Source organism: Abrus precatorius, unplaced genomic scaffold, assembly GCF_003935025.1.
Source record: "Abrus precatorius isolate BTA unplaced genomic scaffold, Abrus_2018 Scaffold9, whole genome shotgun sequence".
Lineage (NCBI taxonomy): Eukaryota > Viridiplantae > Streptophyta > Magnoliopsida > Fabales > Fabaceae > Abrus > Abrus precatorius.
This window is the reverse complement of record NW_020874439.1, coordinates 13,762,369-13,783,003: the sequence shown is the minus strand read 5'-3', so window position 1 is coordinate 13,783,003 and position 20,635 is coordinate 13,762,369. Positions and strand designations below refer to the sequence as shown.

The 20,635-nt window shown below is 33.8% G+C and overlaps 1 protein-coding gene and 1 non-coding gene across 2 annotated transcripts; one reads left to right on the top strand and one right to left on the bottom strand.

Moving 5' to 3' along the window:
* Window positions 1-1,296: 1,296 nt before the first annotated feature.
* On the top strand, window positions 1,297-1,401 carry LOC113851717. Its single transcript, XR_003502285.1, has one exon. It is a non-coding gene; the product is annotated as a small nucleolar RNA R71 (small nucleolar RNA).
* A 15,702-nt stretch (window positions 1,402-17,103) lies between these two features.
* LOC113849822 lies at window positions 17,104-20,203 on the bottom strand. Its single transcript, XM_027480010.1, has 6 exons — window positions 19,967-20,203; window positions 19,297-19,439; window positions 19,122-19,172; window positions 18,458-18,679; window positions 18,266-18,368; window positions 17,104-18,033 (listed from the first exon to the last, which is right to left on the bottom strand). Exons 1-6 carry the CDS (start codon window positions 20,050-20,052, stop codon window positions 17,463-17,465), a joined length of 1,176 nt encoding a protein of 391 aa, XP_027335811.1. The 5' UTR covers window positions 20,053-20,203; the 3' UTR covers window positions 17,104-17,462.
* Between the last annotated feature and the right edge of the window lie 432 nt (window positions 20,204-20,635).

Sequence of the window (20,635 nt, the reverse complement as noted above, 5' to 3'; positions counted from 1 at the left end):
CCCCATGTTCACTCTTTCATTACCCTTTAGCCGCCTTCTATGAGTGCACAAGTCCTTAAGGAATTTGGCGTACTTTGGGATTTGCTTGATAACATCTAACAAGGGGATATTGACTTCAACCTTTCTAAAGGTATCCAGGATTTCTTTGTCAACCTCTTCTTGCTTCTTGCTGGGCTGAGCCATTCTTTAAGGGAAAGGAATAGGAATGGATCTCTCTTCTTTGTCTACCACTCTTGGTTGATATGGTGTGGGCGTAGGTGCAGGCTGCTCTTGGCTCTTAATCTCTCCTCCTTCATCTTCTGCAACTAGAGTGCAACTAGGATTCTTCTCCTTAGCCATCTCTGGCTTTTGCATCACCTTACTAGATCTCAAGGTAATGGCACTCACATTCTTTGGGTTTGTTACAGTTTGTGCAGGGAGATTGCCTGAACCTTGAGATTGAAGTTGATTCAGGGATGAAGCAAGTTGACCCATTTGATTCTCCAAGGTCTTGATACTTGCTTGAGTTTGTTGCTGGAAGGCCTGACTCTGTTGCTGGAAATTGAGATTACTCATAGTGAGTTGCTTCATAAGGTCTTCCAAGGATGACTCACTCTTTTGAGGTGTAGAAGCCAGTGAAGAGGATACTTGATGGTGCTGCTGAGATGACGATGATGGATAGTGATGTTGCTGGGCTGGATATGGCTTGTTTTGTCCAGCTTGATGCGGTTAGAAATGGTTGTTGGTTGGTTGGCTAGAGCTTTTATGTTGTGCATTTCCTCCCCACCTTAAGTTAGGATGGCTCCTCCAACCAGGATTATATCTATTAGAAGATAAATCCCAGCTCTGTTTTTGCTGCGGTTGCTGAAAAGAAAATTTATTAGCAAAAATATTAGCAGCATAAGCTAGAGGATTACCTTCTGAAGATTCAGTTTCTTGCAATGTGGGGCAACTATCAGTGAAGTGATCCGTAGATGGAAAGATCCCACAATGCATGGCTGGAATGGGTGGAGGCGGAGGTGTATATGCAGCAGAATTCTTTTGGATAGATGCCAACTGTTTTACCATAGAAGCCAACTCATCTAGCTTATGCTCCAACTTGTGTGAATCTGAAGTTTGAATTTCATTGACACTTCTGAACATGATGGAATTTTTCCTTGTAGCAAACTGTTGAGAGTTAGCTGCCATATTCTCAATGAGGTTTCTAGCAGCTGCGGGAGTCTTATCAACTAGGGCTCCCCGCTAGCTGCGCCGATCATGCTCCTATCCATTGGGTGTAACCTCTTATAGAAGTATTGGATTAGCAAATGGTCACTTATCTGATGATGGGGGCAGCTAGCACATAGTCTCTTGAAATGCTCCCAACATTCATACAAACTTTCCCTCTCCAGCTACCTAATACCACATATTTCCTTTCTTATTAAAGCAGCCCTTGAGGCAAGGAAAATTTTTTCCAGGAACATTCTCTTGAAGGTGTCCCAACTTGTAATAGAGCCAGGTGGAAGATAATACAATCAACCTTTAGCCAAATCCATAAGAGAGAACGGAAAAGCCTTCAATTTCACATGCTTTTCAGGCACACCTTGTGGTCTCATTGTAGAGCAAACAATATGAAATTTCTTGAGGTGTTTATGCGGATCTTCACCTGCAAGACCATGAAATTTAGCTAAAAGATGGATTAGGCCAGTTTTAAGAACAAAAGGGGCATCCACATTCGATTATTGGATACACAAAGTCTGGTAAGTCATGTCTGGTGCGGCAAGCTCCTTAAGTGTCAGGTCATTTTTTGCCATTTCTAAAGGTTCAGAATTTAAAGAATGCACAGAAGAATATATGGAAGATGGAGAAGATGGTTCCTCAGTATGTGCAGAGTTTTGTCTATTTGTCCTAAGGTTCCTAAGATTCCTAAGGAATGTCCTATCAATTTCAATATCTAGAGGATATAAATCTCTCGGATTTGATCTGGTCATTCATTAGGAATTAGCTATGGGAATTGAAAAGAAATTAAATGAATGAGGCAACTAAAGTGCAGATTATGCAGGAAACTACTATGCAGAAAAATTAAATACAATGTGCAGTGAAAACGAAACAACAAGTGTGCAGTCCTATTGATTAAATCCTGTAGAATTATACAGCAGAAACAGGGCAATTATGCAGCAAACAAAAATGCAGTGCAGCAAACTAAAGTGCAGAAATCAGAATTCACAAAATACAGAAAACAGCAATTGGTTGTACCTAAATGCAAGATATCTCTACTTACCTATGAAACTACAACTATACTAAAGAATTCACAATGCAAAAGTTCAAAGAGAACTCATTAAACATGCAAAACAAGAAAATGAAAACAGAGCAAATAACATGTTTATGAAAAATCAACACCAATGTTCCCCGGCAACGGCGCCAATTTGATGATGCGTTTTCATGTTCTATTTAAAAGATTTGTCGCAAATCCTCATCAAAATTTAAATAAATTAATGTAGTACTAGGGTTCCCCTAGATTGTCTCCCATGAACATTGGCTATTAATCTTCATTAAACATGTTGAAGGCATTAATTGAACAAGCAATTAAAATGAGGGGTTTTGTGGTTTCAAAACAATATAAGGAGCAACAACCAAACAAGTTTAATTAATTCAAACAACTGAAAGTAGTAATCCTTAGTTCATCCACATAGATTCTATCGTCATTCCACTTAAGATTTAACACTCATCCTCTCTCCCATGAATTAGGTTAATTTAACAAGCGAAAATCAACCTTATGGTCCAAAGGAAATTACGCAATTTGTTAGGCTCTAATCCCTCATCCCAAGATTACGCAACCTTAGAATTAAACCTAGGATTAAGCAATCCCTAGTTTAGAATCTCCTTAAAACGAATTAGGGTTAATTAATCAATGTCCCTGTTATTCACCATTAATTCAATTCAAGAGGCAAGGAAGAAGTAATTCATGAAAAGAAAGGAGTTATATTATCATTAAAATCAAGGAACTCAAGAATCCATGTGAACTCACTAAGGATTACACAAAAATTTAGCCCTCCATGGAAATGGGGGTCAAAAACATAGTTTGGAAATGCAGAAAACTCATTGGCATTAATGTAAAAGTAAGAGAAATGAGAAACCAAACCCTAGCTTGGACCCTTGGCTGTCACCCAAGGTTGCCCTAAGCTCTGGAAAATGTCCTAATTTAGTAAAGAAGAGAAAACGTATGAAAAGTGTAAGAGCTTTCTACCCTAATTTGGTAAAAATCTATTTATACTAAGGCTGGCACCCTCTAAAGTGATTACTTTCATTCTTTCATAGTAGACGCGCGCATCATCAGTTTGTTTTGAGGCAAGGTTTTTAACATCCTTTGTAAAATTTCTTTGACAGATTTGCAATCTACTCTGATGAGAAATTTTTGGTTTAATAAATCTGATTGAAATTTTGAGATGCATAAAACAATAGCCAAAACTTCTTTTTTAACACTCGAGTAATTCTGTTGTGCAGAATTCTAATATTTTGAAGTATATGCAATAATATGCTCATGCATCTTGTTTCTTTGTTTGAGAATGCCACCATAACCTATGTCAGAGGCATCAGTTTCAACAATTTTGAAAGCTTGAGAGATAGGGAGATAAAGACAACTTATCTCTCTGACTCTATTTTTAATATTTCTGACGACATTGGTATGAACATCAGTCCAGGAAGGAGGATTCTTTTTAAGCCTATCATGTAAAGGCTTAATAATATTGTTGAGGTGTGGAATAAAATCACCTACATAATTAAGACATCCCAAAAACCTCTGAAGCTGAGTTTTATCAAGGATTCTGTCAAAAAATTTGTCAGCAAATTCAATGGATCTACTGATAGGAATGATAGTTCCTTGATGAATATTGTGACCAAGGAACCTAATATTGGTTTGGAAAAGATTAATCTTAGACTTGGAAACAGCAAGTCTATTTTGTTTGACAACATTGATAAAAACATTTATATGTTTAAAATGTGGATCAATAGAATGAGAAAAAATTAAAAGATCATCAATGTAGACAATGACAAATTTGGAATAAGGATTGAAGATATCATTCATAATTTTCTACAATTCAGAAGGGGCATTTTTTAAGCCAAAGGGCATAACATTCCATTCATAATGCCTAAAGGGAACAGTGAAGGCAGTCTTATACCTATCATTTTCACAAATTTGGATTTGCCAAAATCCAGATTTCATGTCAAATTTTGAAAAAATCTTAGCAGAATTTAATCTATTAAGAAGATCTTTTTTGTTGGGAATAGGATACCTAATCCTTTGGAGGGCTTGGTTAAAGTGTTTGTAGTTGATTACTAATTTGGGAGTGCCTCTTTCTAATTCTGCAGGTTTATTGACATAAAAAGCAGAACACGACTAAGGACTCTTACTTTTTCTGATGAGTTTTTTGTCTAAGAGATCTTTGATCTCTTTCTGACAATACTGAAGCAGTTCTTCATTCATTTGAATAGGTCTAGCTTTAGTAGGGATTTGACTGTCCTTAAAATCTGACTCATAAGGAAGACTAACAATATGCTTCTTCCTATTCTAGAAAGCATTAGGAAGATCATAACAGATTGAACAATGGATAAAACATAAAATGAATTGGATCTTTTTTTGAAGTGAAGGATTCTTTAATTGTTTCTCAATGTTGGCAAAAGAAACTTCTTTTAGAAAATTAATTTGATTAATTTTATTTTGAATAGAATTGATATTTTTAGTAAAAAGTTTACTAGAAAATTTGAAAGTTATTTGCTTACCTAAACGATAGGTGGAAATCCCTTCTTTCAAAATCTAAAGTGGAAAAAAGGCTTTAATAAAAGGTGTTCCCAAAATCACTTCTTTTTCCAAATTTTTTAACAAGGAGAAAGTTTGTTTCGATCCTAAATCCTTGATTTTCTATAAAAGCTTTGGATAATTTATAATTAATTTTGAGCTTTGAACCACTAGCACTACTGAGTTTTTCATAATTTTTCTCAAAATATTTTGTAGGAACTAATCCTTCTAAAATACAGTTTGAATCGGCACCAATATCAAAGAGTGCCAAAGTGTCAAGAACAAAATCATCAATAATGATTTTGATGTTAATGTAAAATTTTGAATTTTGACCTTGTTGATCAAACACATAACAGTTTCTTCCAGATTATCAGAATCAATTTTTTCAGACTCATTATTCTCAAGAGGTTTTTCTTTCTCATTTTCAGATTCATCATCATCTTTGAGTTGGGAAAGAATAACCTAATGAATTTGTTATTGTTCTTTGATATCTCTAATTTCTTTCTTGAAATTGTTAATCTCAATTTGGAGATCCTGGATAGTGGTTGGTTTAATGTTAGAATTCTTTTCTAATCTTTTAAAAATATTTGTTATGTCAAACTTATTAGTAGTAAAAAGTTCTTTGGGTTTTGGTTTTGCTTCTAAAACATCTTTGAATTTGTTAAAAAATTCTTTTCTTTCATGAAGATCAGAAACAGAACTTATTGCTTCTATAAGAAGATCTTGTTCTTTTTTTAAAACATTGATTTTTGGAGTATCATCACTATCAAAAGAAGAGATTTTGTCATCACGTTGAATTTGGTTGACATCCTCATTGGTTTCTATAGCAGAATCTTCTTCAGAAGATTCAATAAGGAGGTTATTGATTTGATCCTCAATGAAAGGATCAAGGTTGAGGCTACTAATCTTCTTCTTAAGCCTGTAGTACTTACTGATATGGCCAGACTTACCACAGTTGTAACAAGTTACACCTGTTCTGGGTTTCTTAGGGATATTGCTGGGGATGACATTTTCCCCCTGTTTCTTGGAAGAAGGTTTCCTATTATACTTCCTTTTATAAGGTTTCTTATGAGTTTCAACAGTTTCTTTTTTAGGAGTCTGTTTTTTCTTTTTGGTAGAGCAAGAAGGAAGATCAAATTGCTCGCAAAAAGATCCTAAATCTTTCTTATTCAGGGCTCTTTCCTTGGCTAACTGCTTATGGAGTTTACTTTTTTGACAAACTTTGATAGCATTATGAATAATAATGGCAGTGAGTTGATCATAGTCATAAATGTCATAATTAATATCTCTATTAGGAGAGTGACTTCGGAACTTACTTCTAATAAGATCACCGAAAGACTTAGGAAGGCCATCAAGGTATATCTCCTTCCAATAGGCTTGGTTACAATCTTCTCTTGTCAAAACCCTAGACATAAAAGTATCTTTATACCATTTAAAGTCCTTTAAGGTTTTACATCTAAAATTGGATAAAAGCTCACCAGATCTTTCTCCCCATAAAGAGGGATCTCCAAGAAAATGTTGAGATATAGTGTATAATAAAGTATACAGTGCATCAGGGAGCTGTTCGTTATCGCTGACAATGGCTTTACCTTTATCATCAATTTTAACTGCAGAGAGAATATTTTCTCTATCAGTTTCAGTGAGATAATTATCTCACCAACCTCTGAGTTGACCAGTGAATCCTGCCAGTAGAATATAAACAATGGTATCTTCAGGCATATTTTTGTTAGTAAAATAGCCCACAGCAACAACAAACATATTTTTGAGCTTGGAAATGATATTATATTCAGATAGACCATCAATATTCCAAATATAGATATCATTAGAATTAAAACTTTGGATATAATCTTGCTTTTCTTCTAAAACAAGATCAGGAGCAGTAGCCTTATTATAATAAAGCTTGGAAGAATTTTTCCAATTATTAACTGGATTAATGGCTAAAACACAATCTGTCTCAGAATATTGTTCTGAATTAGCTTTAGAAATGGCATTTACAGTCTTGGTAAGAGATCTAGTCCTAGGTTTGGCGCTAGATTCTTCAGAAGTTTGGGGAGTATCAGGGACAGTGGTAAGCAGACTAGTAATTTTACTAAGTAGCTCATTCTGGTTATCGTCAATGGCTTTAGTTCTTTCTTTTTGCCTAAGTTCAAGGACTTTTTGTTTAGCTTTGGCGCTAATCTTGAAAGTCTTGAAGAGAGGTTTTTTTAATTGAGGTTGGGAAGAGGAAGAAGCTATTTCTTCCTCCTTAGGTTTAATAGGATTTACAGAGATTTTTTCTCCTAAAACTTGAAGGTATTTGTTGGTTTAATTGGCCTATTCCATGAGGCCTTGGATATCATTGGGAGTGATAGACTCATCAGGATTCTTGGTTTTGAAAGGAGTAGCTGTAACAGGGTTACCACTTTTGTCTTTCAAGTTTGGTAACTGATAATGAGTTGTGGGTGGCAGTTCACTCTGAACAATTTGTCCATCTTTAATCTACCAAGATATAACATTAGTAGAGGAAGTACTAATAACGTCCTCTTGCCATGGATAATCAATATTATTATGAATGGTATAAGCATGATACCAATCAAAGAAGGGGATATTCTGCTTGACCTTTTCGAGAAATTGGTAAAATTCCTCTTGGATATCGGATCTATTCTTACCCTTGTAATTTTGGAAGAACCACTCTCTTTGAGGTTTCCATTCCTCAGAGTAGAAATCTTTCCTAAGGGTTTCTTTATCTATAATGAATTTATGAGATAACATCATAAGACTCATTATGGGAAGACTAGGTTGGAGATTGGATACTCTGGTTTTCTTCTTCTTTTTCTGAGGTTTGGTAGACATTTCTAAGAATATTAGAAGAAGTATCTAAACCTTGTAGGTTTATATGTGAAAGATCATGACTAACAGATCTGGGTATTTCAGACCTAGAAGCTTGAGATCTATAGGAAAATGACCTCCTGGCAGAGGCAAAATCAGAACGACTGCTATGAGCATCAACTCTAGATGAGAAGGAGTTTCTCCTATCAAATATTATTTCAACCTTTCCAGAATTATCTTGAGAAATATTTTGAATTTGAGGAGCAAGCCTTGGGACACAAGGCATAGCCTTATCCAAAACCCACTTCTCCGGGAGAGAAACTTCATCCCATTTGATGACCCTATGAAGAGAGACATTAGTCTTTGTCATATTATTGATAAACAAAGTAGTCTCACCTCTCTGAGGTTTAACAAGGACTTTAGAAGTACAAGAGTTCATGGCTTTGTACTAAATCCTATAGATTAAGACGGCGGGAATAGATTCCTCTTTCATGTTTAAACCATGAAAACAAATATTGAGAAACAGCGAGTCAAGAATATGTTCATCTAAAAGACTCACTGTTTTGTTTGGGAAACAGTTGAAATAAATTGGTCCTTGGCCAAGACTATTTTCTACTGTTCCTATTAGGAAATCATTAAAATTATTATCACGAGTATCTCTAAGATACATTAAGATACCAGCATCTATACTTATGTCTATGAGAGGTTTGATAGCTACCTGAACACATCCTATGTGAAGGTACTTGTATTTGCGTTTGTGCTCATTGATGGAAGATTTGGACAGGAGATGGAATTCTTCTCCTAAATCTTTTCCTAAAGGAATATTGTTTTCAACAGCCTTAATAATATAATCAAAATTGTTTTTCTTAGAGTGTTCTTCAGGAACATATAATGTATCCTGAGGGATTTCTGGGATGGTCCAGTCATCCAGACTTTGGTTAATCTCTTCAAAATGAACTTTCTTGTCGAAGAGGTTATGTTTAGGTGTGATTTCAAGAGACTGTTTCTCCTGATCATTGAAATAGTTATTTTTGGTTGGAGAGGAAGATGAAGAACTAGAACTAGAACAGAAAGAAATACGGGAGAAGGAGCGAAGGAGACGAGACATCATACAATATGAATCTGGCACATCACCCTCATTTGGTTCCATAACAACATATCCGTTAATTATTTATAACTCTTTCAACTAGATCTGGTTATTAGTGGACTTTTTTTTTTAATTTACAAAATCAGAAATTCTTTTACTATAGCCACCAGCTTCTTATGTTCTTTGTTTCTTTTGAATACAGCATCGTCAAATTAGCCTTACTGCCCTTCAACCACGGGACTTACTGCTACAGCCCTATTTAAAAGAACTAAGAATTGTTGTACTTCCAGTATAAGCATTCCATAAAATAATGAACTATACAAAAGCAGAATTTAAAAGCAATTTAAAGTCTAGATCCAGAAGAACATAGTTATAAATAATCAACAGTTATATTCCTACTTCCCCATCAGGCTCTAATACCATATAACTCAAAGTGGATCAAGGGAAAATAAAATAGACCAAAAGGAAAGTAGGCAATAACAGGACTACAAAGTGAGATTCAAAAGCTTAAAAATACAGAATATAAATATGTAAATTTAAAACAGAAACTAGAATGGCGGTATAACCAGCACAAATCTAGTAGAGGGAGAAGAGAAGAAAGTCGGACGATAATAGTCCGAACAGAACCGGCTAAGAGGGAGAAGAGAGAAAAATAATTTGTAACAGCAAACTTTTATTGAAACTTGGAGAAAGGCTTACAAAGATATTATCTCAGAGCACTTCTCTCTAGTTTATCTCTCTAAGATTGCTTAATGAAAGGGTGCCTCACATCTTGGTCGAGGACTCCTTGTAAAGAGAAAATAAATACTGTTTCTACAGTTCCAGTTGATTACTGGAACTATTAATTACAATACAAGTTATAATTCTTCAATATCGATACCGAAGCAGTCGTCTTCATTTTGATCCATGTCATCAATATCTGCATTGGTATCTTGTTTTGTAGATGATTCAGCTTCATCTTGACTTTGAAAAAGAAGAACATCTTTTAAATTTTTCTTCATCTTTTTTTTTGAGTCACAACTTGATAAATAAGCTGCAATTTTTTATTTTTAATTCAGAAATTGAAATGTTGCTGGATCTGCCAAATTTAACAATTTTGGATTTTTTCCAAAATATTCAGCAACACCAGATAGTTCATCATGGTTAGCATTGAACTGATTCCACCATTTCACAAAGGAATATCTGTGAAGTAGAGGAAGAGTTTCGTCATTTTCTGTCTTGCCATATCTGTACTGTCACGAGAATACCCATGCCAATGCAAAATCAGAAAAATTCTTGATTCTCGCAAATATCTGCCTTTGTAAACCTTATATCCTTCCTTAACTGGTGTAGGAAGAATATCTTCAATTGGCTCAAAATAGTCCTACCATTGGAGAAACCAATTTGAAAAATCATAAATCTGGTTTCTTTTAAAATATATTAACCAAGAATGTCGGTTAAGTTTGTTTTGGAACCAGAAACTTCTTGTCCAGGCATCAATATAGTCCCAGTAATTATATCCTACTGGGTCAAAAGGTTGAAAAAACTTTTTGTGAGAATTCAAATTTTTTCCAAAGTTTTTTGGTGTTAAAACTTTTAGGATCTAGATTGTAGAATGTATTATGATGGAAGGATCTTTTTTATCTTTGTAGTGTTTGATGGAAACAGAGTCTGAATCCACCAAAATGAATTCGTAAAATTGTCTGGTTTTGTTTATAGCATATGGTCTAAAATGAAAACCAAGTGGAAAGACTTTAGAAATGACTTTGTAGAGATTTTTATCCCAAAATTCAGGCTCCATTTGTATGACAGAAGAAAATTTTCCTTTTGTCATATAATGGTTAGTGTTTGACTTATGTTTGTCTTTTTGGAGGTTGAGGGTATTTTCTGTTTTGTTAGGATAAATAACTGTTTTTTGGAATTGGTTGAAGGATTGGATTATAGTGTTTAGGCTAGCTAAATCTATTTCCATATCTTCTTCAGAGGCAATATCTGCCCACGATTTCTTTGGTAAGTTACTCAAACTTCCTTGTTGGACAGCTAGGAGGGTACTAATCGGTAAAGCATAATCTGCTTTAGTCTGTTTGGTCGTTTTGATAGGAGAATCAGTCTTTTTAGAAGATTCTTTTGGAGTTCCAGATTGCTGGGTTGATGACTCAACAATTTGGATTGCTTTTTTAGTAGATGACTCAATGGGGGTAGATGACCCAGAAGATAAAGATTTTGAATCTACCGAAGCAGATTTTGATTTTGATTTGTTTAGAGTCAAGGTAAGCCTGACTCTTCCTCCTCGAGAAGTTTCCCCCCTGGATGGGGTTGTTGCCTTTCCAGGCATGCTATTTATCCTGTAAATACTCACAAGTCAGATAATCAGGGAGAGAATTGGAGGTGCCTTTGATATATTCAATTTCAAAATAAAAAACACTTAAAATTTCTTACCATTTAGCAAAAATTTGTTTTGAGGCAAAGTTTTTAACATCCTTTTGTAAAATTTCTTTGGCACACTTACAATCTACTCTAATGAGAAGTTTTTGGTTTAATAAATCTGATTGAAATTTTGAGATGCATAAAACAATAGCCAAAACTTCTTTTTTAACACTCGAGTAATTTTGTTGTGCAGAATTCCAATGTTTTGAAGTGTATGCAATAATATGCTCATGCGTCTTGATTTTTTGTTTGAGAATGCCACCATAACCTATGTCAGAGGCATCAGTTTCAACAATTTTGAAAGCTTGAGGGATAGGGAGATAAAGACAACTTATCTCTCTGACTCTATTTTTAATATCTCTGACGACATTGGTATGAACATCAGTCCAGGAAGGAGGATTCTTTTTAAACCTATCATGTAAAGGCTTAATAATATTGTTGAGGTGTGGAATAAAATCATCTACATAATTAAGACATCCCAAAAACCTCTGAAGCTAAGTTTTATCAAGGATTCTGTCAGGAAATTTGTCAGTAAATTCAATGGATCTGCTGATAGGAATGATAGTTCCTTGATGAATATTGTGACCAAGGAACCTAATATTGGTTTGGAAAAGATTAATCTTAGACTTGGAAACAACAGGTCCATTTTGTTTGACAACATTGATAAAAAGATTTATATGTTTAAAATGTTGATTAATAGAATGAGAAAAAATTAAAAGATCATCAATGTAGACAATGACAAATTTGGAATAAGGATTGAAGAGATCATTCATAATTTTCTGGAATTCAAAAAGGGCATTTTTTAAGCCAAAAGGCATAACATTCCATTCGTAATGGCCCAAAGGGAACAGTGAAGGCGGTCTTATACCTATCATTCTCACAAATTTGGATTTGCCAAAATCCAGATTTCATGTCAAATTTTGAAAAGATCTTAGCAGAATTTAATCTATTAAGAAGATCTTTTTTGTTGGGAATAGGATACCTAATCTATTGGAGGGCTTGGTTAAGGGGTTTGTAGTTGATTACTAATCTGGGAGTGCCTCTTTCTACATTTGCAGGTTTATTGACATAAAAAGAAAAACACGACCAAGGACTCTTACTTTTTCTGATGAGTTTTTTGTCTAAGAGATCTTTGATCTCTTTCTGACAATACTGAAGCATTTCCTCATTCATTTGAATAGGTCTAGCTTTAGTAGAGATTTGACTATCTTTAAAATCTGACTCATAAGGAAGACTAACAATATGCTTCTTCATGTTCCAGAAAGCATTAGGAAGATTAGAACAGATAGAACAATGGATAGAACCCAAAAGGGATTGGATCCTTTTCTGAAGTGAAGAATTCCTTAATTGTTTTTCAATGTTGGCAAAAGAAACTTCTTCTTTTAGAAAATTAATTTGATTAATTTTATTTTGGATAGAATTGATATTTTTAGTAAAAGATTTACTAGAAAATTTGAAAGTTATTTGCTTACCTAAATGATAGGTGGAAATACCTTCTTTCAAAATCTGAAGTGGGAAAAGGGCTTTAATAAAAAGTGTTCCCAAAATCACTTCATTTTTCAAATTTTTTACAAGGAGAAAGTTTGTTTCGATCTTAAATCCTTGATTTTCTATAACGACTCTGGATAATTTAGAATTAATTTTGAGCTTCAACCCACTAGCAATGCTGAGTTTTTCAAAAGTTTTCTCAAAATATTTTGTAGGAACTAATCTTTCTAAAATACAATTTGAATCAGCACCGGTATCAAAGAGTGCCAAAGTTTCAAGAACAAAATCATCAATGATAATTCTGATGTTAATGTAAAATTTTTGAATTTTGACTTTGTTGATTAAACACATAAAAGTTTCTTCCAGATTACCAGAATCAATCTTTTTAGAATCATATTTTTCAAGAGGTTACTCTTTCTTAACTTCAGACTCAACATCATCTTCAAGTTGGGAAAGAATAACCTGATGAATTTGTTGTTGTTCCTTAATATCCCTAATCTCTTTCTTAAGATTGTTAAATTCAATCTGGAGATCATGGATAGTGGTTGGTTTAATATTAGAATTTTTCTCTAATCTTTAGAAAATATTTGTTATATCAAATTTATTAGTAGTAAAATATTCTTTGGGTTTTGGTTTTGATTCTAAAACATCTTTGAATTTGTTAAAAAATTCTTTTCTTTCATGAAGATCAGAAATAGAACTTATTGCTTCTATAAGAAGATCTTGTTCTTTTGTTAAAACATTGATTTCTGGAGTATCATCACTATTAGAAGAAGAGATTCGATCATCACGTTGAATTTGGTTGACATCCTCATTGATTTCCTTGGCAGAATCTTCTTCAGAAGATTCAATAAGGAGGTTATTGATTTGATCCTCTACGGAAGGATCAAGGTTGAGGCTACTAATCTTTTTCTTAAGCCTGTAATATTTACTGATATGGTCAGGTTTACCACTGTTGTAACAAGTTACACCTGTTCTAGGTTTCCTAGGGATATTGCTGGGGATGACATTTTCCCCTTGTTTCTTGAAAGGATGTTTTCTATTGTACTTCCTTTTGTAAGTTTTCTTATGAGTTTCAACAGTTTCCCTTTTAGGAGTCTGATTTTTCCTTTTGGTAGAGCAAGAAGGAAGACTAAATTGCTTGCAAAAAGATCCTAAATCTTTCTTGTTCAGGGCTCTTTCCTTGGCTAACTGCTTATGGAGTTTATCTTTTTGACAGACTTTGAGAGCAGTATGAATAATAAAGGCAGTGAGCTTACCATTGTCATAATTATCATAATTAATATCTCCATTAGGAGAGTGACTTCGGAGCTTACTTCTAATAAGATCACCGAAAGACTTAGGAAGGCCATCAAGGTATTTCTACCTCCAATAGGCTTGGTTACAATCTTCTCTTGTCAAAACCCTAGACATAAAAGTATCTTTATACCATTTAAAGTCCTCTAAGGTTTTACATCTAAGATTGGATAAAAGCTCACCAGATCTTTCTCTCCACAAAGAGGGATCTCCAAGAAAATGTTGAGATATAATGTATAATAAGGTATCTTCGGGCATACTTTGGTTAGTAAAATAGCCCATAGCGACAACAGACATATTTTGAAATTTGGAAATGATATTATATTCAGATAGTCAATCAATATTCCAAATATAAATATCATTAGAATTAAAGCTTTGAATATAATCTTGTTTTTCTTCTAAAATAAGATCAGGAGCAGTTGCTTTATTATAATAAAGCTTGGAAGAATTTTTCTAATTATTAACTGGATTTATGGCTAAAACAGAATCTGTCTCAGAATATTATTCCGAATCAGCTTTAGAAATGGCATTGAAAGTCTTGACAAGAGATCTAGTTCTAGGTTTGGCACTAGATTCTTCAGAAGTTTAGGGAGTATCAGGGACAGTAGTGAAAAGACTAGTAATTTTACTAAGTAGCTCATTCTGGTTATCGTCAATGACTTTGGTTCTTTCTTTTTGCCTAAGTTCTAGGATTTTTTGTTTAGCTTTGGCGCTAATCTTAAAAGGCTTGAAAAGAGGTTTTTCTAATCGAGGTTGGGAAGAAGGAGCTATTTCTTCCACCTTAGGTTTAATAGGATTTTCAGAGATTTTTTCTCCTAAAACCTGAAGGTATTTGTTGGTATAATTGGCCTGTTCCATGAGGCCTTGGATATCATTAGGAGTGATAGACTCATCAGGATTCTTGGTTTTCAAAGGAGTAGCCGTGACAGGGTTACCACTTTTGTCTTTCAAATTTTGTAACTGATAATGAGTTGTGGGAGATAGATCACTCTAAACAATTTGTCCATCTTTAATTTGCCAAGATATAACATTAGCAGAGGAGGTACTAATAACATCCTCTTGCCAGGGATAATCCATATTATTATGAATGGTATAAGTATGATACCAATCAAAGAAAGGGATATTTTGCTTGACTTTTTCAAGAAATTGGTAAAATTCCTCTTGGATATCAGATCTATTTTTACCCTTGTAATTTTGAAAGAACCACTCTCTTTAAGGTTTCCATTCCTTAGAGTAAAAATCTTTCCTAAGGGTTTCTTTATCTATAATGAATTTATGAAATAACATCATAAGACTCATTAAGGGAAGAGTAGGTTGGAGATTGGATACTTTCATTTTTTTCTTCTTTTTCAGAGGTTTGATAGACATTTCTAGAAATATTAGAAGATGTATCTAAGCCTTGTAAGTTTATATGTGAAGGATCATGACGAACAGATCTGGGTATTTCAGACCTAAAAGCTTGAGATCTATTGGAAAATGACCTTCTAGCAAAGGCAAAATCAGATCGACTGCTATAAGCGTCAACTCTTAAGGAGAAAGAGTCTCTCCTATCAAAGATTATTTTGACTTTCCTAGAATTATCTTGAGAAATATTTTGAATTTCAGTAGCAGGCCTTGGGACACAAGGCGTAGCCTTATCCAAAACTCACTTTTCTGGGAGAGAAACTTCATCCCATTTGATGATCCTAGGAAGAGAGATATTAGTCTTTGTCATGTCAGTGATAAACAAAGTAGTCTCACCTCTCTAAGGTTTGAGAAGGACTCTAGAAGCACAAGAGTTCATGGCTTTGTACTGAATCTTATAGATTAAGGCGGCGAGAATAGATCCCTCTTTCATGTTTAAACCATGAAAGCAAATATTGAGAAACAGAGAGTCAAGGATATGATCTAAAAGACTCACTGTTTTGTTTGGGAAACAGTTAAAATAAATTGGACCTTGGCCAAGACTAGTCTCTACTGTCCCTATAAAGGAATCATTAAAATTATTATGACGAGGATCTCTAAGACACATTAAGATAGTAGCATCTATACCTATGTCTTGAGAGGTTTGATAGCTACCTGAACACATCCTATGTGGAGGTACTTATATTTGCGCTTGTGCTTATTGATTGAGGATTTGAACAGGAGATGAAATTCTTCTCCTAAATCTTTTCCTAAAGGAATATTATTTCAACAGTCTTAATAATATAATTAAAACTGTTTTTCTTAGAATGTTCTTCAGGAACATATAATATATCTTGAAGAATTTCTGGGATAGTCCAGTCATCCTTGCTTTGGTTGATCTTTTCAAAACGAACTTGTTCGTCGAAGAGGTTATGTTTTGGTGTAATTTTAGGAAACTGTTTCTCCTGATCATTGAAGTAATTGTTTTTGGTTGGAGAGAAAGATGAAGAGCTAGAACCAAAACGGAAAGAAATAAGGGAGAAGAAGCGAAGGAGACACGACATCATATAAAATAAATCTGACACATCACCCTCATTTGGTTCCATAACAACATATCTGTTAATTATTTATAACTCTTTCAACTAGATCTGATTATTAGTAGACTTTTTTTTTTTTAATTTACAAAATCAAAAAATTTTTTACTATAACCACCAACTTTTTATGTTCTTTTTTCTTTTGAATATAACATCGTCAAATTAGCCTTACTACCCTTCAACCACGGGACTTACTGCTACAGCCCTATTCAAAAGAACTAAGAACTGTTGTACTTCCAGTAAAAACATTCCATAAAATAATGAACTATACAAAAGTAGAATTTAAAAACAATTTAAAGTCTAAATCCAAAAAAACATAGTTATAAATAATCAATAGTTATATTTATATATATATATAAATATATATATATATATATATATATTGATAGTTTGCCTATTAAAATTTCTTAAAATATTGTTCGTTTATAACTATTATTATACAATTCTGTTTTAAATGATTCTTAAAATCTAACCATTATCACCAGTTGATATTTTTGTTTAAACAAATTTGTCTAAACAAAAGTTAAACAAAAAGTTACTTATTTTTGTCACAAATTTTTACTTGTTAGAGTGAAAATATAGGTGAGAAAAATCTATTTCTTTTTCATTTAGGTAAAAAATTCTCGCTTATATTCTCTTAAATTAAAAAGAATATTCTCTTCTTTTTTATTTAAAAAAAAAATTCTTCCATTTTAAAAACAAAAAAATGCAAATGAAATTAGAATGTTACAAGAATCCCTGATCCATCCCTGCAGATCACTATAAACAATGCGCAAACCAGAAATTAGATGATATAGGCAACAAATGCCTCCTCTCATGTTTAAAAATGTACACAGTAATATGATATTTATACAAGGATTGGAAAAAATTCTATGCCAAGGACTAAAATACAAAAACACTGCAATCATGTATTAAGAAACTATAGTAACTGCTATAATATCCATGGAAACCTGGTTAAAGTGCTATTTCAAGAGATATCCTAGGAATTCAGGGGAATAGCAAAATCAGAAGATAAAAGAAAATTCACCATAGTATGATAAGCCTATGGGTGAAAGAAAGGCATTACTATCGTATGAAAAGATAAAAAAGAAGCTAGAATCCAATAAAATAGAGGATAGAATACATAATGGAGGATAACATTAAAATTTCATCTAGTTGTATCAGTCTGTGAACTGGAATCTCCTCCTCTACTTGAACCAACTTGATTGTTAGAGTCTGCAGGTGAAGGCACTGGTCCTAGAAGTAAAGGGGTATCTTTCTTTTCACTTTTTGAGTCTTTCTTGGAAGATGGGTTACCAGCCCAAGCTCTAAGCGGAGGCTCAAAAAATTTGCTTGCAACATCAGGAGGAGCGGTGTCGTCCCCAGGAAGCGTGAGAAGACCTTTATCTCGAAGAGAGGATGGCTCATTGAAGCAAGTCGTCCAAAGGGAGTCTACAAGCTGCCTCTCCTCCCTAGCTGCTCCAAGGTCTTCAGCTGACATTAAACTGATCTTGTTTATTCGTTCTTGAAGAAGTTGTTTCATTTTCTCAGTATGTTCTTCAGAGCCATCTTTTGTATTCTGAGCCAACTCAAGAAGGCCTCGAAGGGCAGCTTCTCGGACATCTGAAACTTCGCTAGAGGCAAGGTGCATCAGTATACGAGGAAACCCAAGCTCACTCACAATGTTGCAGTCTGAACTATTCTCGTGCAACAGGTAATGGATCAAATTGAGAGCTTTCCTAAAAGATTTAAAATTAATGAATGTTAGGATTCACTTTTACCCTTTACTAACAAGGGATGAAAAATCTAATTAATCAATGAGTAGAAATACCATCACGTAAAAGATGAACATGATAGAAAATTAATACACAGAACGAATAATAAGGATATTATAGAGTACATATTTCTACTAAATGATAAATTCTGAGGGAACAACAAAATTAGAAATTTATCAGGAAAAACTTCAATTACCTTTGAAATCTCACATTTTCAGAGGTCAGTGCATCTTTTAATGCTGCATAACCATTTGCCAAGCGAAAAGCAGCAATTCCTGGTTTGTTGTGCCGAATTAGTGCTGTCAAGTCATTCGCAAAACAGGAAAGTTAATACCAATTCAACTCAAAAAAACAAAATATCACGACTCCAAAAATTAGTAATACATACAGGATATTGCACCCAGCGCTTTAGTTCTAACGTTTACATCAGGATCTGAACTGAAATTAGAAATAAGAGGTTCAAAGCCATTTGCTTCCATAACAAGTTGCTGACTTTGCGGATTATTTTGGACTATTGTGGTCACAACATCAGCAGCCTTTGCCCGAATTCTGGCATGAGAATTCTTGAGGTAACCAAGAAGAGGAACTAACCCACCAATTGAGTGGAGATCTGGGAAAGAGATAATACCATCGGTGAGACATGCAGTTGTTGCAAAATCAAATGCAAAAAGGAAAATGTACAGATTAACAAGAGCATAAGGTATATATCAACAACTTTCAACAAAAATATAGATATAATATAAAAGCATCTTGACCATTTAACCTAGAATAAACCTATGCAAAATCATAACAATTTAAATGTGAATACCATTCAACATTGACACTATGTTTATGCCCTAATTTTAAAAAGAAGCTCAAACCGTGGACAGAGACAACTACTAAAAGCCACAGAATCAATTAAATTATGATGTACAAATTTACAGGATTTCCCCATTCGAAGTACCAAATACAAGTATAAATAAAACAATTCAAGTCTTCTATTAAAATAATTAGTGATCCGATACTCTTCAACAAAATCAAGTTCATACTTCAAAACAATCCTAAAAACTCACCATTGGCCATATCAATTGACTCAACATGCTCTTGCAACTCATCCAACATATCTGTCAAAAAATGAAGTTAGAAATCGACCTTGAGTGAGTATAAAATTAAGAAAATCACTCATTAACTGAAAATAAAGTGTAGATTATTTTTTATTCATCTTGCTCTTCAGTAAATGCTAGATACCTTCAATGTCTGCTGGGGTAACTCCTTGGTCTCTCAAGACTTGCTCTGGAGTTTGCATTACAAGAGTGATATCTTTCATACGTTTCACAACATCAATGGTCTGTGCTTGCATTGTTTCCATGAACCATCTTCTATCCTCCTCACTACAGGGAAAAAAAAAACAAAAAAACAAAAAAACAAAATCAGAACCTAGTCCACTGAATATTAACTCGATCCTACTGACTCATTTAACTACAAGAACCATTTTTCCTTTTTTTATTTTTAATTTTCGACAACATTATAAATTTCATTAATGAGAGTACACAATTTAGAAACTGGAACCGTGAAAAATGAAATTTGAATAATTTACAACTACAGAATCACAAAACTGTAACAAAATCAGACCCTATGCCAGAAACTGGTACCATGATAAGAAAAGTGAGGGTTATCTATCAACCTACTCCACTAATTATTAATTTCACACTTCATTTATATGAAACCCAAGAAAAAAGGACAACAATTTTGAAATATGGGCATGTTTTTCCAAGCAACTAAAAATGATTAAAAGGAAAAAACATATGATACTTGTATAAACCTGAACTGTGATTAAGAGAACTAACACAACTGAAACTTCCAGAAAAAGGGGTAAAGAAAGAAGAAAAAGAAAGAAAAATGTAAATTTGAAATGAACCTTAAATTGCGATTGGGGCGAGTTCCATCGGAGTGAGCAATGCTCCATTTGAGTAACCCATCCCAGTTGGGTCCGTCTTTGGCCATTCGATTAATCAGAGCGAAACACAAAAACCAAGCAACCTTAACCTTTTCCTTTTCCTTAGGAGTTCCGGAAAGGCTAGTGTGGGATTCAGATATATTGTTGTAGAAGCGTGTGAAGTTAGAACGGTTCGGAAACGTCTCAAGAATTCGGGAAAGTACTGGAAACGAAAGGGGAAAGATGAAAAGGAAAGGGTCAGAATTGGGCTTTCCGGGTTTGGGTTCAATGGGCCTTCGTATGTAAGCCCCCGGGTCCATTTTTATTACTTTCATAATTTCACGACCAAAAAACACAAAAAACTTTCATACTTACAGTATCCACTCAAAATGATCCATTTTCAAATCTCTGAGCGTTACGGGAAAAAACAAGATACACAACTATTTCAGTTGAAATTTACTATTTAGGATTAATTTAAGGGCAAAACTTTCGGAGAGTGTTGTCGGTACTATTTATCGATGCAAATTAGGGTTATATTTTCATATTTTACAATAATATTAAAAAAATTATTAAAATAAAATTTACTTTTATTTATGAATAAAAAATAACAGTGAAAAAAAGTATCTAAATTTTATCTTTAAATTAATAGTA

Bases quoted from the DNA above. Each gene is read 5' to 3' on its own strand.
- LOC113849822 (XM_027480010.1), bottom strand. From the start codon at position 20,052: ATGGCCAAAGACGGACCCAACTGGGATGGGTTACTCAAATGGAGCATT. The intron at 18,369-18,457 runs GTATGTATTACT...ATGACTTGACAG, and splicing joins AGCGCTGGGTGCAATATCCT to CACTAATTCGGCACAACAAA. The intron at 18,034-18,265 runs GTAATTGAAGTT...TAAATCTTTTAG, and splicing joins GAAAATGTGAGATTTCAAAG to GAAAGCTCTCAATTTGATCC.